The sequence below is a fragment of the Cervus elaphus genome, chromosome 8, assembly GCF_910594005.1.
Source record: "Cervus elaphus chromosome 8, mCerEla1.1, whole genome shotgun sequence".
NCBI classification, from domain to species: Eukaryota; Metazoa; Chordata; class Mammalia; order Artiodactyla; family Cervidae; genus Cervus; species Cervus elaphus.
The window spans coordinates 695,462-708,906 of record NC_057822.1 but is presented as its reverse complement, the minus strand read 5'-3'; the positions used below and the strand labels follow the sequence as shown (position 1 = coordinate 708,906).

Here is a 13,445-nt window from a genome sequence, read left to right as displayed (position 1 = left end):
AGGCGAGAACACTGCAGTGGGTTGCCCCTCCCTTCTCCAGGGGATCTTCCCAACCCGGGGATGCAACCTGGGGCTCCCGCCCTCCTGCGGGGTGCTTCACCCACTGAGCCACCAGCCAGGCGTTTCCTTCTCACACCCTAGTGGGCCTGCGCCTGGCAGCAGGGGGTGGCTTAAGGCAGGCAGGGGGCGCTTAGGGAGGGCAGGGGCGGCTTAGGGAGGGCGGGGGGGCTGGGCAGGGCCCCTGGGTCCCGAGCGCTCCCAGTGACAAAAACCCCCACTGTTCTCCCAGCAGTGGGTGGGGGGCAGGTAGTTACTCATCCACCCATTCATTTGACAAACCAGCACTGGGGAGCAAATAACCCCTGGACTGTGTTCAGTCCTGCCTGATAGGACTCAGAGTCTAAGGGGCAAGTGGCCTGAGGCGAGGCAAGGGGGCCTGAGGGCGTCTCAGTCCCCCTCCCAGCCCGAGTCCCCTGCCAGGCCTAGACCCCTGTGCCCAGGCAGGATGGCCCCAGAGGCAGGAGACCTCAACCCCCACACCTGGCTCGTCTCCCAGGAGAATCCACTGTGTGTTAGTTTATTCATTCCACACATGTTTACTGAACAGCTGCTCTGAGCCTGGCTCTGTGCTGAGTGAGCAAAACGGAGGATGGGCTGAAGCCGAGCTTGTCCCGGTCTCCGCGCGGTGGACGGGCTCGGGGGGAGAGGCGCCACCGGGGCCATGGCTGGGGACGGGGGACGGGGTGCCTCTGCTCAGGAGGGGGGGGTTGATCTGTCATCTGACGGGGGAGCGACTCATCAGTGTTGCAGGAGTGAGACACAGCTTGGGCAAAGGCCCTGTGGCAGGTAGAGGAAGGGGTTTGATGAGAAACAGCCAAAAAGCCACTGAGGCTGTTGGGAGGCCAGGCAGAGGGAATGGGAAGGCAGAGCTGGACTGCGGTGAAGGTTGGGTCCTTGGGGTCTCCAGGGGAGTTCAGCCTTGTTCCCAGGTACCTCGGGACACCCGTGCAAGGCTTCGGGTAGAAGCCTCCCCTCGCCCACCCTGTCCGCCGTGAGTGGGTGAGGGCGGGCCTGTTGGGAAGGCCTACTCCTGCTGCTAACTGGCTCAGTCACGTCCGACTCTCTGTGACCCCGGGGACTGCAGCCCGCCAGGCTCCTCTGTCCATGGGACTCTCCAGGCAAGGATGCGGGAGTGGGTTGCCATTTCTTCCTCTGGGGATCTTACGGACCCCGGGATGGAACCAGCGTTTCCTGCTTTGGCAGACAGGTTCTTTACCACTAGTGCCACGTGGGCAGGCCTAGATGGCAGGCATCAGGGACTCAGGATTAGAAGTGGGGGCTCAGCGGGCTGAGGGTGGGGGGTTAGCTGTGTGAGTGGTGGGCTCACTCCCTGAAGGGAACACCTTCCGGGGCCGGGGCTGGGGCCGGGGGCGGTGAGGGTCAGGAGGCTGTGATTCTGGACTTGAATCCTCGCTGAGTTTGGGGTCCTGGGGACATGGTGGGGCCAGGCCCCGTAGCCTGTGGCCGGTGGGTCCAGAGAATCGCTGGTTATGGAAGCCCGCTGCGGCCCGCGAGCTGCCTGGGGAGACGCATGAGGCCCGGGAGGGCGTCCTGGAAGCCGGGAGAAGCCGGAGCGGAGGGCAGGGCGCGCGGTCCCCTTCGGGAGCCTGGCTCCGTCCTGTGTCCGGCGGAGGCTGTACGCCCGCCTCACCGCGTTGACAGCGGGCCAGGCGGGATGGGGACAGGACGGGGGCGCATCCTGCGAGGTGCGAACTTCCGAGAGGACGCGAGGCCAGCCCCGTGCCCCCCACCTCCCGGAGCACGGCGGCCCGGCGGCGCTCGCGTTAGGACCCAGCGGATCCGGGCGGGAGGGCGGCGCCCGCCCCGTCGGGGGCCCGGAGCGGGGCGCGGGGGGCGGAGGGGTGGCTCGGCGGCGCGCGGACTCGGAGCGGCGCGCAGGGACCCGCAGGTAGGCTCGGGCCGGGCAGGGGGCGCGGGCCGGGGCAGGGGGCACGGGCGGGCGGCGCGGGGCCCGGGCTCCGACGTCGGCGGGCCCCCAGGGGCTGAGGGTCCCGGGCCCCGGGGCCGTCTAAGCAGATGTAAGAGAGCGCCGGGAAGCCTGGGTCCTCGGGAGGGGCGGCTTTTGTCTCCCCGGAGGAGAGGGGTGGCGGCCGGCGGGGGTGTCCGCGGGGCGGTGGGGACGGAGACAAAGGGCAGGGCAGGCCGGGCCCCCAGGGTGCGTCCCCGGCCCGCTGGGCCTCCCCCGGCCCCGCAGCTTCGGCCTCCCTCCCCGCCCGATCTCCCGCCGTCTGGACGCGCTTGCAGACGCGTCTCCTGGAGGGGCCCCTTCCTCCGCGCGGATTCTCCTCCAGACGGCCTGGCCCGGGGCCCCTTCCCCCAGCGAGCCAGGGCGCCCCGTGCGGGGGGCTTCGAGGCTTAGGAGGGGCTCTGGGAACAGACAGAACCCCAACCCAACCCACCAACCACCTCCCCAAGTGGGGCCTTCAAGTGGTGACAGCGCCAACCCGCCTGGGAGCCAGATGGGGGACAGGAAGGACTTGGGGGAGCGCCAGGCCTTGGGTCCCCGGCGAGGAGGAGGCCGAGAGTTTTCAGAGTGGACACCCAGCCTGCGGGGCAGCTGGGTCAAAGGCCTCACCTTCCCCACCCCTTCCCCTCCCTTCCCTCCTCAGTAAGGCTTGAGAGGGGAGTGAGATGAGGAATGTGTGCGGTGACCGGGGTCACAGAAGGAGAGGTACCCGGTGGTGGAGGGGTGGGGGGGCTTACAGAAGGAGAGGTACCAGGTCTCTGCCCCCGTCCCCCCCCCCTCCTTTGAGTCCCCGCCGCCTGGAGGGGGCAGGGGTAGGCAGGCAGGTTTCCAGTTAACAGTCTGGAAGTACTTCTCATGTTGTGGGAGGGTGGGCCCCCCCCCACCGTGGGTGAGCCCAGGACTCTCTCCCAGCCCCCCCCACCCCGCCGCCTGAGGGCGGACAGTCTGGAGGCTGCCCCCCACTGAGCTGGGGCTGGCCGTGAGGACTTGTCGACTCTGCCAAGTCCACCGTGGGGCCAGACCGGAGAGGGGACTCACCCAGGGCTTCTCCAGCTTCAAGAGCCTGGCCCCGCCCCCCGTAACTACTCTCGTCATACCGTTCAGGCGGTCCACAGCCCCTGGGACCGCAGTCCCCTTGAGCGCTGCCCTCCAGGCTCGGGAGAGACGCTTTCCAGACCCCGCCCTGAGTGCTTCCTGCCCAGCAGACAAATAGCCCTCAGTCCCGTGAGCGTGTGATGGAGTCAGCCGGGTCCTGGGAGGCCTGGCGGGAGAGGCGTCTTTGGGGCGGGAGCCTGGCCCAGCCTGGCCTGGCCGTCCCTCCGGCCTGGGGTCATGTGGTTTCCTGCTGAGCAGGAGGCCTTGGGCCCTGGGCTAATTGGGAGCAGGTGCGGGTCTGGCCTGGCCGACTGCTGAGTCTGGGCTGTGATGTTGGTTGGGCAGGACTGGGGTCCCAAGGATGGGCCTGGGGTCGTGGTCTGGGCACTAGATTCCTGGAGAAGTGCTGAGCAGAGGGTGGGCATCTGTGTGGCGGGGAGAGCAGGGCCAGGGATTAGAAATGCCCGTGGAGCGTGGGCAGGCAGGGTAGGGTCTGTTGTCACGATCAGCTCTGGAGCTCTGGAGTCCCTCAGGTGCCGAACGCCCAGTGGGCTCTCAGGGACAGATCCTCCAAAGTGGTCGCCGCCCCTGAGGCCCGCTCTCCGTGACCCTCCGTCTGCCTGGCCTCTGTTCTGGGCCCCCCTTCTCCAGGCTGAATTCCGGGAGCAGAAGTGACCCTGCAGCCCTGGGGTGTTGGCCTGGGGAGCAGCTCGCCCCTCCTCTTTCTCCAGCTGTCCCCGGACACCGGCGCAGCCCACTCACTGAGAGCCATGAGAGCCGCCTCCCTCTTCCTGCTCATCCTGCCTGGTAAGCGGCACCTGGGCTGTTGGGGCGCCCGCGTGGGTGCAGACAGGGAGCTGGCCTCCAGGTCTTGTCCTGCGGCCGGAACTCAGTTTCCCAAACCCCAGGGCCTCCTACCCCTTGGACCACAGGCTGGACTGGCAACACCCCCCCACACACAAAGTCTGGAGGCATCTCTGGGCGCCTCCCAACCCTCTGCAGCAGCAGGCAAGGCCCAGGCACCAGGGTCCACGCTTTTCCACTTACTGGCTGGTCCTCCCGGGAGCCGCCGTGCAGGAGTGGAGGCCCCTGAAAGGGGGTCTGAAGGCCTGGGATTTGCACTCCTTTGGGGCCAGCTCAGCTACAGTCCTGACCTTGGAGAGGTCCCTGGTCATCACTTGAAAGAGTTGTCAGTGGGGATCCCAAAGGGCCTGCCAGGTCTAACATTCGTTCATTTAACAGGTATCTCTGGAGCCCCTCCTCTGTGCCAGGCACTGGGATAGGCCCTGGCGACACAGTGATCTAGCGGGCAAATGCCTGCCTTGCGTGGTGTTGCCCTGCTGGTCTAGAGAAGGGCGAGGTGATAAACACCAGGTTGTGTTGAGTGCTGTGATGGAAATAAACAGGAAGATGCGATGGTGTGGGTGGGTAGGCCAGCGAAGTCTTCTCTTGTCTTTCAATATTAATTTCTTTGGCTGTGCCGCGTCTTACAGCACGTGGGAACCTCAGGCTTCATTGTGGCCCGTGGGATCTTTTGCAGTGGCCTTAGTCGAGGCATGTGGGCTCCTGTTCCCTGACCAGGGATTGAACCCGGGCCCCATGCCGGGAGCACAGAATCTTAGCCGCTGTACCGCCAGGGCAGTCGCCTGTCCCTGTGACTGTCCTGTCCCGCTCTTGGTGACCCCGGGGACTATAGCCCACCAGTTTCCTCTGTCTGTGGGATTTTCCAGTGCAGAACACTGGCGTGGGTGTTGTTCGTTTCCATCTCCATGGGATCTTCCTGACCCAGGGATCGAACCCTGGTCCCCCACATTGGCAGGTGGACTCCTGGGAAGCCCCCGAGCAGAGCAGAAGCTTCAGTGGAGGAGCTTCAAAGGAGACGCTAACCAGGCTGTCAGGCCCAGGAAGAGTCAAGTGCAAAGGCCCTGGGGCAGGCAGGAGCGCCCAAGAGCCAGCATGGGGGAGCGGGTCAGGGAGGCAGCTGAGGACCGGGGCGTGTAAGGGCCTTTGTGGACAAGGAAGCCGTTTGCATCCTGTGGGTCTGAGTCTGCTGGGGATCTCGCAGGCCTACCTGAGGGGCTTCTGCCTTCCTCAGGGGTCCTCCGGGCCCCTGCTGCCTCTCCCTGCCGGACACCCACTTAGCTCTGTCTCCCCATAGCAGGCCTGCTGGCTCAGGGCCAGTATGATCTGGACCCACTGCCTCCGTACCCAGACCACGTGCAGTACACCCACTACAGCGACCAGATCGGTAAGCCTGCCGCCCGCCCCCAGGCTCCCCCAGCCCGCTCCCTAGATTGGCGTGGCTCGGCCGGGGGTCAGGTGGGGCGGTGGGAGACAGACTTTCAGGGCTGTGGGCCCTGGCTGCCCTGTGCCTGGGGGCTAGCCTGACCCCCACCAATTCCACATCTTTATTTCCAGACAATCCGGACTACTATGATTACCCAGGTAAAGGGCTGAGGGTAGGATGGCATGGACAGGCAGTGGGGTGGGGAGTCCGTGGAGGCCTGCGGGGGCTGGGGGAGGGAGCAGACCCCTTTACCGCCTCTCCTGGCAGAGATGACGCCTCGGCCACCCGAGGAACAGTTCCAGTTCCAGTCCCAGCAGCAAGTCCAGCAGGAAGTCATCCCAGCCCCCACCGTAGGTAGGCTGCCAGCTCCAGCCAACCCTGGGGGTGGGGAGGGCTGCCCAGGGCTGGAGAGGGGACCCCAGCCTGCCCGGGACCATCTGTCCCAATGGTTTCTGCCTGCCTCCCCCCTAACTCCAGAACCGGGGACTGTGGAGACGGAGCCCACGGAGCCGGGGCCTCTGGGTAAGAGAGACGGGGCAGGGTCCGGGAGTTAGGGGGCCCCGGGAGTTAGGGGGTGGGGGGGCCAGGAGGTCAGAGACAGAGGGGGCCCTGGGAGTTAGGGGGTGGTGGGGGTCCCGGGAGGTCGGAGACAGAGGGGGCCCCGGGAGTTAGGGGGTGGAGGAGGGCCCGGGAGGTCAGAGACAGAGGGGACCCCGGGAGTTAGGGGGTGGTGGGGGTCCCGGGAGGTCGGAGACAGAGGGGGCCCCGGGAGTTAGGGGGTGGGGGAGTCCCAGGAGGTCAGACAGAGGGGGCCCTGGGAGTTAGAGGGGCCCCGGGAGTTAGGGGGTGGGGGGCCTGGGAGGTTGGACACAGCCAGGCCTCTCGCTCTTGCTGGGGTAGGTGGTGGGCTGGGGGCCTTGCAGAGGCGCCCCTGCTTGAGGTCAGCAGGGCCCCTGGCAGCTCCGGGAGACCCCTCTGCCCTGTGCTGGGCAGGGGTCTGGACTGGCTGTGGCCTTGGGAGGAGCCTCTAGACACAGGGAGGGGAGCGGCTGGCAGGAAGTCCCCCCGGCAGGTGGTGCTGGGGGGCAGGAAGCCCAGCTTTTCGGGGCTGCCCCGGCCAGGAGCCCGCTGGCCTGTGTGTGGGGGACCCATCCCGTATGATGGCCCTCCTGTGAGGCTGCCGTGCGTTTCCGGGCCTGTGTGTGGCTGTAGGTTTGTGTTTGAACTTCAGTCTGTTTGGATATAGGCCTCTTGGTGTGGTTGTGAGTTCACATGTGTATAAAAGTGTTGGATAAAATTGGGCAGCCTGGAAGGTCCGGCAGTGCTGTGTGTGCGTGGGCATGTGTGTCTTTGTAAGTGTGTGTGTTCGTGTGTTTAGGCTGGGCCTGAGGGTGCAGGGGTTCCTGGCCCCGAGAGCCAGGCCCCTGGGGGTGCGGTTGGGGGCGGCCCCCAGCTCTGAGCCCTGAGCTGCAGCGCGCTGACCCCACGTGTCACCCAGACTGCCGCGAGGAGCAGTACCCGTGTACCCGCCTCTACTCCATACACAAGCCCTGCAAGCAGTGTCTGAACGAGGTCTGCTTCTACAGGTGAGGGGGCGGGAGCTCCAGCCAGCCCCGTGGGGTGGGGACAGACAGTGATCCTGAAGTGAGCCCCCAGCCGGGGTTGGGCATGGGGTCCCCTCCCCGGGCTGAGCCCTCCTGGTCCGTCCCCTCAGCCTCCGCCGCGTGTATGTCGTCAATAAGGAGATCTGCGTCCGGACGGTCTGCGCCCACGAGGAGCTCCTGCGGGGTAGGCAGCCCCCACCCCGCCCCTCCCCTGGCCCCAGCCCCTGCCTGACCTCTTATTTATCCATCGTGGCTCCGAGCTGGGCTCCCCTCCCGGCCCGTCTCATCCTCAGACAACCCGGTCACCCAGGCTGGGGCGCGTGGCAGTTCCCTCACCTGGCCCTGTGCTGACCCCAGCCCCTTCCTGCCCTCCCGACAGCTGACCTGTGCCGTGACAAGTTCTCCAAGTGCGGCGTGCTGGCCAGCAGCGGCCTGTGCCAGTCTGTGGCAGCCGCCTGTGCCCGGAGCTGCGGGGGCTGCTAGGGGGAGCTGGCCCCCTGCCGACCCAGGGCCCCCAGGCTCTGCCCGACCTGGTGCTTTCCTCCCGTCTGACGTTCTTCTTGTCCTGTTAGAGGGCTGTGGGCCTGGGGCTTGCCGCGGCTGCTCCCCTAGCCTGGGGCCACCCCCGGGGCCACAAGGGGGCTCCCGAAGGGCCAGTCTCTGCCCCCGGGTGGGGGATGTCCCGGGCGCTCTGTGGGACCTGGGTCCCTGACGTGTGTCCCTCGTCCCGCCCCCCCCCCAAGGTAGGCGGTGACCCCCCACCCCAGCTGGTCTGCTTGAATCTCCTACAGCCCCTGGGCGTAGACCACCTTTGTTTTATACAAAATTAAAAACAGGTTTTTACGAAAGACACGGAGTCCCTTTTTCGGTGGGGAGTGCAGAGGAGATGGCCGCGGACCTCCAACCCTGTGTGTCCTCCCCGAGGCTGCTCAGCCCCCCTGGGGAAGGGCCGTTTCTGGCCGTGGCCTCCGCAGTGCCAGCCCTGCCCCTCGCGGCTGCCTCAGCTCAGCTCTGCCCGGAAAGGTGGGCCCTGACAACCGCCCCGCCCCCGGGCTCTGTGTGCGTTGCAGGAGGCTGTATCAGAAATGGAAGGTTTACGAACACAGCCTCCTCACTGTCAGGGCTGCGGGGGCTCTGAGGCCCCTGTCACCGGGAAGGGCTCCGGCAGGGTGGAGGCCGCCTGTGCGGGCACCTGAGGGTGCTACAGGGTTGGGTCGTGGGCTCTGGCGTCAAGGGCGTTTGCGGGGAGGGAGGCCTGGTGCATTTCAGAGGGCAGAAGCAGGCCGGCCGTTTGAACAGCACCCTCTGAGAAGCACAGGGAGACCAGGCTCTGTCTGAGGGTCAGCACACAGTCCTCTTTAAGCCTTTAACCTGTGCGGTGGGCACGGGTAACATCCCATCTTACAGACAGGAAACCAAGCCGAGAGTCAGTCCGTAACTCCCCACCCCTGGGGCCCACAGCGGTCAGTGGCAGGGCAGACCCTGATGCCGCTGGGCTCCGGGGGCTGAGAGGCACGTCTCCTTGGAAGCACGGACTAGGTGCTGTGTGTGCTCCCCTGTCGCCGGCCTGGGAGGCAGGTCCCCACCTTCCTGAGGCTGACAGCTTAAGCAGCTGTGCCCGGGATCACCCAGCAGGGCTAGGCCAGACGCAGGTCCACGCCCAGGCCTGCCCTTCTTACTGTGCCGCCTGGAAGCCCTGCTGGTGCTTCGGGGGTGCACCCTGTCCTGAGGAGGAGCCAGAGAAAAGGGCAGAAAGCTTCAGCTGGGAAGAGCAGAGCTGGGCCCAGCCCCAAGCCTCAACGGCTCCGTCTGTTAAATGGGTGCGTGGCCCAGGACTCTGGCGGCCTCCGCACCCCGCCGTCCTGTGAGGTTCCTTACCTTTCCCCACGGGCCTTTCTAAAGTCTCCTCCACGTCCCTGCGCACCCCTCACTAGGGGACCCCAACTCTGGCCCCAGGGTCCTCCAGTCTCCCCACCTCCCAGGAGGCATAATAACAGCAAAAGGACACATCTGTACAAAGCATTCTTTAAAAAATTGAGTTGTTACAAAAAACACAACAGTTTTGAACAGTTAACATTGTAAAAAGGTATAAAAATACAGTGACTCTGAACTCTGAGGAACTTGCTGACAAGCACTGAACTAAGACGGACAGACTTCTGAGTGGCCAGCAGGCCTGCCCCAGGCGCGACCCTCACGGCCAGCGCACCTGCGCCCAGGGTCAGTGGGGGCAGGTCTCTCCAGCCCAGTCCTCAGGGGGCCCTCCCGGGAAGGGGCTGAGGGGGCCCCCAAGGGGTGGCTCTGACAGGCTGGAGCCCCATCCTGGCCCTGGCACCCCACCCCTCGCCCCTGCGAGCTCCGGCTCAGGCCCCCTGGACCCCAATGAGGGCGCCCCTCCAGTCCGGCCCAGCCCCAGGCCCCGTCGCCAGGATGCCGGCAGAGGTGCTCAGTTCTCCGGGGGCCCGGAGGGCGGGGAGAAGGAGGCTGAGCGCCTTCGAAGCTCCTGCTGCAGCTGCCCCTTCAGCGTGGACACCTGGAGAAGAACGAGGAAGCAGGGCCCACCCAGGCCCAGCCTGGGCTCAGCGCCGGGGAGAGGGCTGGGACCCCAGAAGGCCGGGGGCCACGTTCCAGGAAAAGCCACGTGTCCTAACAGCCGGGGTATCCCCTCCCCTTCTCGTTCCACTCCGCGGAGCGGCTGGGGCTCTCCGGACTGCCCGGCCTCTCCTCAGGGGCCCCATCCCCTCCCACCACCAGGACAGGCCTGGTGCTAGCTGGACTCCAGGGTGGACCTGGGCCCCGGCCTGACCCACGGGGCAGGCTTGCCCTGCAGACGTGATGGGGACGGCCACGGGGAGCCTATGAGCTCAGCTCGTCCAGGAGGAGCGCCCCTGGGACTCTGGCTGTTGCTCTCAGGGAAAACGGCCCCTTGAGCCCCCGGGACTGAATCGCTAGGTTATCCTGAGGCCAGCTGTGCCATCCACAAGACGGCCCGACCAGGCACGGAGCTACGGAGAGGGGACCGAGCTCCAGTGACCTCACTTGAGCCCCTGGGTCCAGCCGTGGCTGACACCAGCCTGGGTCTACCCCGACCGCCTCAGTTACGGGCACCAGCGAGCACCTACGCCCAAAAGGGGCAAGTGGCAGTGAGGCCCGCCCTCTCTCGCCCCTCCCCCTACCCCCCAGCTCCGGGCTCAGCCTCCTGACACAGAGCCCCCGCCTACCTGCTCCTCCAGCCCCCGCACCCTCTGCCGGTGGGCGCGCTCCCGCGCCTCCAACGCGCGCTCCGTCCGCACCTGGGCGCCGCGCAGGCGCTCCACCTCCTGCTGCAGCTCCGCGGCCTCCAGGCCGGCCGGGCTGTGGTTCTGCTCCAGCGCTGCCACCTGGGCCTGCGGGAGGGGCCGCCGGTCAGGCCTGGGGCCTCGATGGGCGCACACACATGTGTGCGAGTGTGAAGGGCCAGGCCCTCTCTGGGTGGGAGCCCGCGGGTCGCTGCAGGCAAAGCGAGGCTTGCAGGACCAGAGCCTTGTCTTCCCCCACCCAGCCCTCCTGGCCTGCGAATCCTGAGTCAGGTTGCTGAGTGATCCACTCAGGAGCATGCGCGCGCACACACACACATTCAAATGCAGAGACAAGCCCGTATACATACAGTCATACAAGCAAGCATGTAACAACCTGTGTTCACATGTGTCCAAAAGCCCAACACTCTCACACACACACGTCCAAGAAGACACCCAGGGCTCCCCCGAGGGCGCAGCGGTGACGACTCCACCCGCCAGTGCGGGAGCCACGGGCTCGATCCCTGGTCCTGGGGGTCCCACACACCACAGCTGCTGAGCCTGGGCTCCAGAGCCCGCGCTGCGACCAGAGGCTGCTGCAGTGAGAGGCTGGGGTTACACTTGAGAGGGGCCTCTGCACCCAGGGGAAGCCCGCAGCAATGAAGGCCCGGCATGGCCACAGGTAAAAGTATTCAAAAGAGAAGCATCTGTACACAAAGATACACTATACAGATGATACATCCTAGTCCCGAGATACGCCACATCCACCCACAAGGTCCACGCTACACGCACAACAGTCCTCTCGCATACACTCATGGCTCTCTATGGCCACAAGCGTGAGCACACCCCCCCAAGCGTGAGCACACACGCATACGCGCTGACAGGCCTTTAGCATTTCCATCTCTCTCCACTTTGGAGAGGACCCCTCCCTCTCAGGCCTGGCTCTGGGCCGCCCCCTCAGGACTGTCTGGGCGTGCAGGCTGTAGGGGCAGGGAGCTGGGTCCCGGGCTGCAGAGGGGCAGAGGGGCGGGGTGGGCAGCACTGAGACCTCCAGCAGCTGGATCTGCCTCTGGGCCTCAGCCAGCTCCAGCTCTGCCCCCGTGAGCGTGCGGTCCAGGCGGCCCTTCTCCACGTTCAGACGCACCGTGTCCTCGTGACTGCGGAGCTTCTCCCTTTCCACCTGGGTGGGGAGGGCAGGGGGCATCAGGGTGCCCGGGGAAGGAGGGAGGTCCCGGAGGGCTCAGGGAGGGGTGCTGAGCTAGAGGGCCAGGCCAGCGGGCACACACAAGCAGGGCTTGGACCCGGGGGCAGCCCAGGGAGGGCCCGAGGGGCACAGCCCACCTTGCCCAGTGTGCTCTTGAGGGCTGCCCGCTCCTTCTCCAGCCGCAGGGCTGAGCGCTCCGCATCCCGCTTCTCAGCCTCCAGCCGGGCCAGGGTGCGCTGCAGGCTCCCCAGGCGCTCCTGCAGCTGCCGCCGCTCGTCCTGCGCCTTCTGGGCCGTGTGCAGGGCCGCGGCCTCAGCCTCCTGCCGCTGCCGCAGCGCCTGCAGCAGAAGCCAGCGAGCCCCTGACCCCCAGGCCTCAGGGTGGGCACCGGAGCCCCATCACACTGGGGATGATGAGGCCAGCTACCCGGCCCACGCGAGAGACGTGGCTATTAGGAGGCCCGCGGCAAGGAACAGTCCTGGGGCCTCAGTCCTGCACCTGAGTAAATAACGGGGACACGACGAAGGAGCCGCGCTGCCTCCCGGAGGCGGGGTCCGGCCTTGGGAGGAGGTGGAGGCGAGTGGGGCGCCCCTGGCCCTCACCTCCTGCAGCTGCTGCCGCCGCCCCTCAGCCTCCGCCCGCTGCAGCTCCAGATCTGCCAGCTCGCCCCGCAAGGTCTGCAGCTGCTCACCCAGGGAGCTGCTCTGCTTCCGCGCCTCGGATGACGCCTGCCGCGCGGCCTCCAGCCGCTCCTGGGGGAAAAGGCGGACAGGGCCAAGCTGCCCGGGGGCCCTGGGCAAAGGGCTCCCCTCTGCCCAGTACCTCCAGACCAGGCTCACAGCCTGTAAAGCAGCAGTCCTCTCACCTGCATGGTAAGCCAGAGCACAGGCCTGGCCACGGCCCCTCATGAGGCGGGAAGCCCCCACACCCCAGCCCTGCTCCCGTGGGCCTGCCCTGGGGCTCTGCACCCCATCCTGGCCATCGTGACCCCCCACAGCCTCCTCTCACTGGCCAATCCACGTACTGGGCCGCACCCCCCACAAGGGATGCGCCCATGGACGGCTCCCAGGGGCCAGCTCTCCACGGCCCCCCCCACAGCTGGGCCCTGGGATCCCCCATACTTGGAGCACTTGACGGTCATGTTCACAGGCAGTCAGGGCCTTCTGCAGCTGCACGTTCTTGTCCTGGGTGCTGGTGAGGCTGGCGCTGCTCCGGGTCAGGGCCTCTGTCAGGCCCTGCACCTTGTCCCGCAGGAGGCCCTCACTCTCTTCCACCTTGGCCAGGGCCCCGCTCAGCCGCTCCACCGTCACTTGCAGAGTGCCCGCCTTCATCTCGCCGTCCGCCACCTGGGAGAGGACGGCCTGAACAGTCCAGGTGTGCCCAGGCCAAGCCTGCCACCTCTCTCCAGGCCTTTGTCATAGACACGCCTTGTTCCCAGGCGCTCCCACAGGCTCTGCCAACGGCCGCTTGGCCCGAGAAGCACTGCCAGTTAAGTACCCTCTTTCAGGTGCCATCAACCCAGCTGCCCCAGACCCCGTGGTCTCCCCACCGCTATGGAGGAGAAAGGGTACCACCCTGACAGTTTTTGTGTTCTTGGCTTAGGCGGGTGATGGTGTAGGGCTAGCAGAGCTACTGAACATTCCAGTTAAGAGCCAAGCTTCCTGGCAGCCAAGGCAAAAAAAGGAAAACTAAGCACTTCCCTGGTGGTCCAGAGGCTAAGACTCCACACTCCCAATGCAGGGGACCTGGGACTGATCCCTGGTCAGGGAACTAGATCCCACCTGCTATGACTAAGACTTAGCATGCCACAACTAAAGATCCCACATGCTTCAACTAAGCCAGTGCAGCCAAAATAAATAAATATTTAAAGAAAAAAAGAAAATGAGTGAAGTCTCTGTCTCTCCATACACCTCCTTTCAGTGCAGACTCCATCATC

At 66.0% G+C, this 13,445-nt stretch overlaps 2 protein-coding genes across 11 annotated transcripts in view; one reads left to right on the top strand and one right to left on the bottom strand.

Moving 5' to 3' along the window:
* The first annotated feature begins 1,831 nt into the window (after nt 1-1,831).
* Nucleotides 1,832-7,881, top strand: MFAP2 (microfibril associated protein 2). Of its 3 annotated transcripts, none has more exons than XM_043908936.1 (9): nt 1,832-1,969; nt 3,794-3,949; nt 5,301-5,390; nt 5,561-5,587; nt 5,697-5,783; nt 5,907-5,951; nt 6,928-7,015; nt 7,144-7,217; nt 7,413-7,881. In XM_043908936.1, exons 2-9 carry the CDS (start codon nt 3,913-3,915, stop codon nt 7,514-7,516), a joined length of 552 nt encoding a protein of 183 aa, XP_043764871.1. In that variant the 5' UTR covers nt 1,832-1,969; nt 3,794-3,912; the 3' UTR covers nt 7,517-7,881. The 3 variants fall into 3 exon arrangements, with proteins under 3 accessions (XP_043764871.1, XP_043764868.1, XP_043764869.1); XM_043908933.1 differs by having other exon boundaries at nt 1,897-1,969; nt 3,874-3,949; XM_043908934.1 differs by having other exon boundaries at nt 1,919-1,969; nt 3,874-3,949; nt 5,304-5,390.
* Nucleotides 7,882-9,039: 1,158 nt separating this feature from the next.
* The window catches only part of CROCC (ciliary rootlet coiled-coil, rootletin), a 49,669-nt gene continuing 45,263 nt past the window's right edge, over nt 9,040-13,445 (bottom strand). For 6 of the 8 annotated variants that reach the window (XM_043908926.1, XM_043908922.1, XM_043908925.1 and 3 more), the window contains 6 exons: nt 12,631-12,855; nt 12,112-12,261; nt 11,647-11,847; nt 11,354-11,485; nt 10,252-10,416; nt 9,040-9,563 (listed from right to left, as the gene is read on the bottom strand). In XM_043908926.1, coding sequence (XP_043764861.1) covers nt 9,477-9,563; nt 10,252-10,416; nt 11,354-11,485; nt 11,647-11,847; nt 12,112-12,261; nt 12,631-12,855 — 960 coding nt within the window. In that variant the 3' untranslated portion in view covers nt 9,040-9,476. Of the gene's footprint in view, nt 9,564-10,251; nt 10,417-11,353; nt 11,486-11,646; nt 11,848-12,111; nt 12,262-12,630; nt 12,856-13,445 lie in introns of those variants that run through there. The other 2 variants (XM_043908923.1, XM_043908929.1) reach the window with 2 other exon arrangements.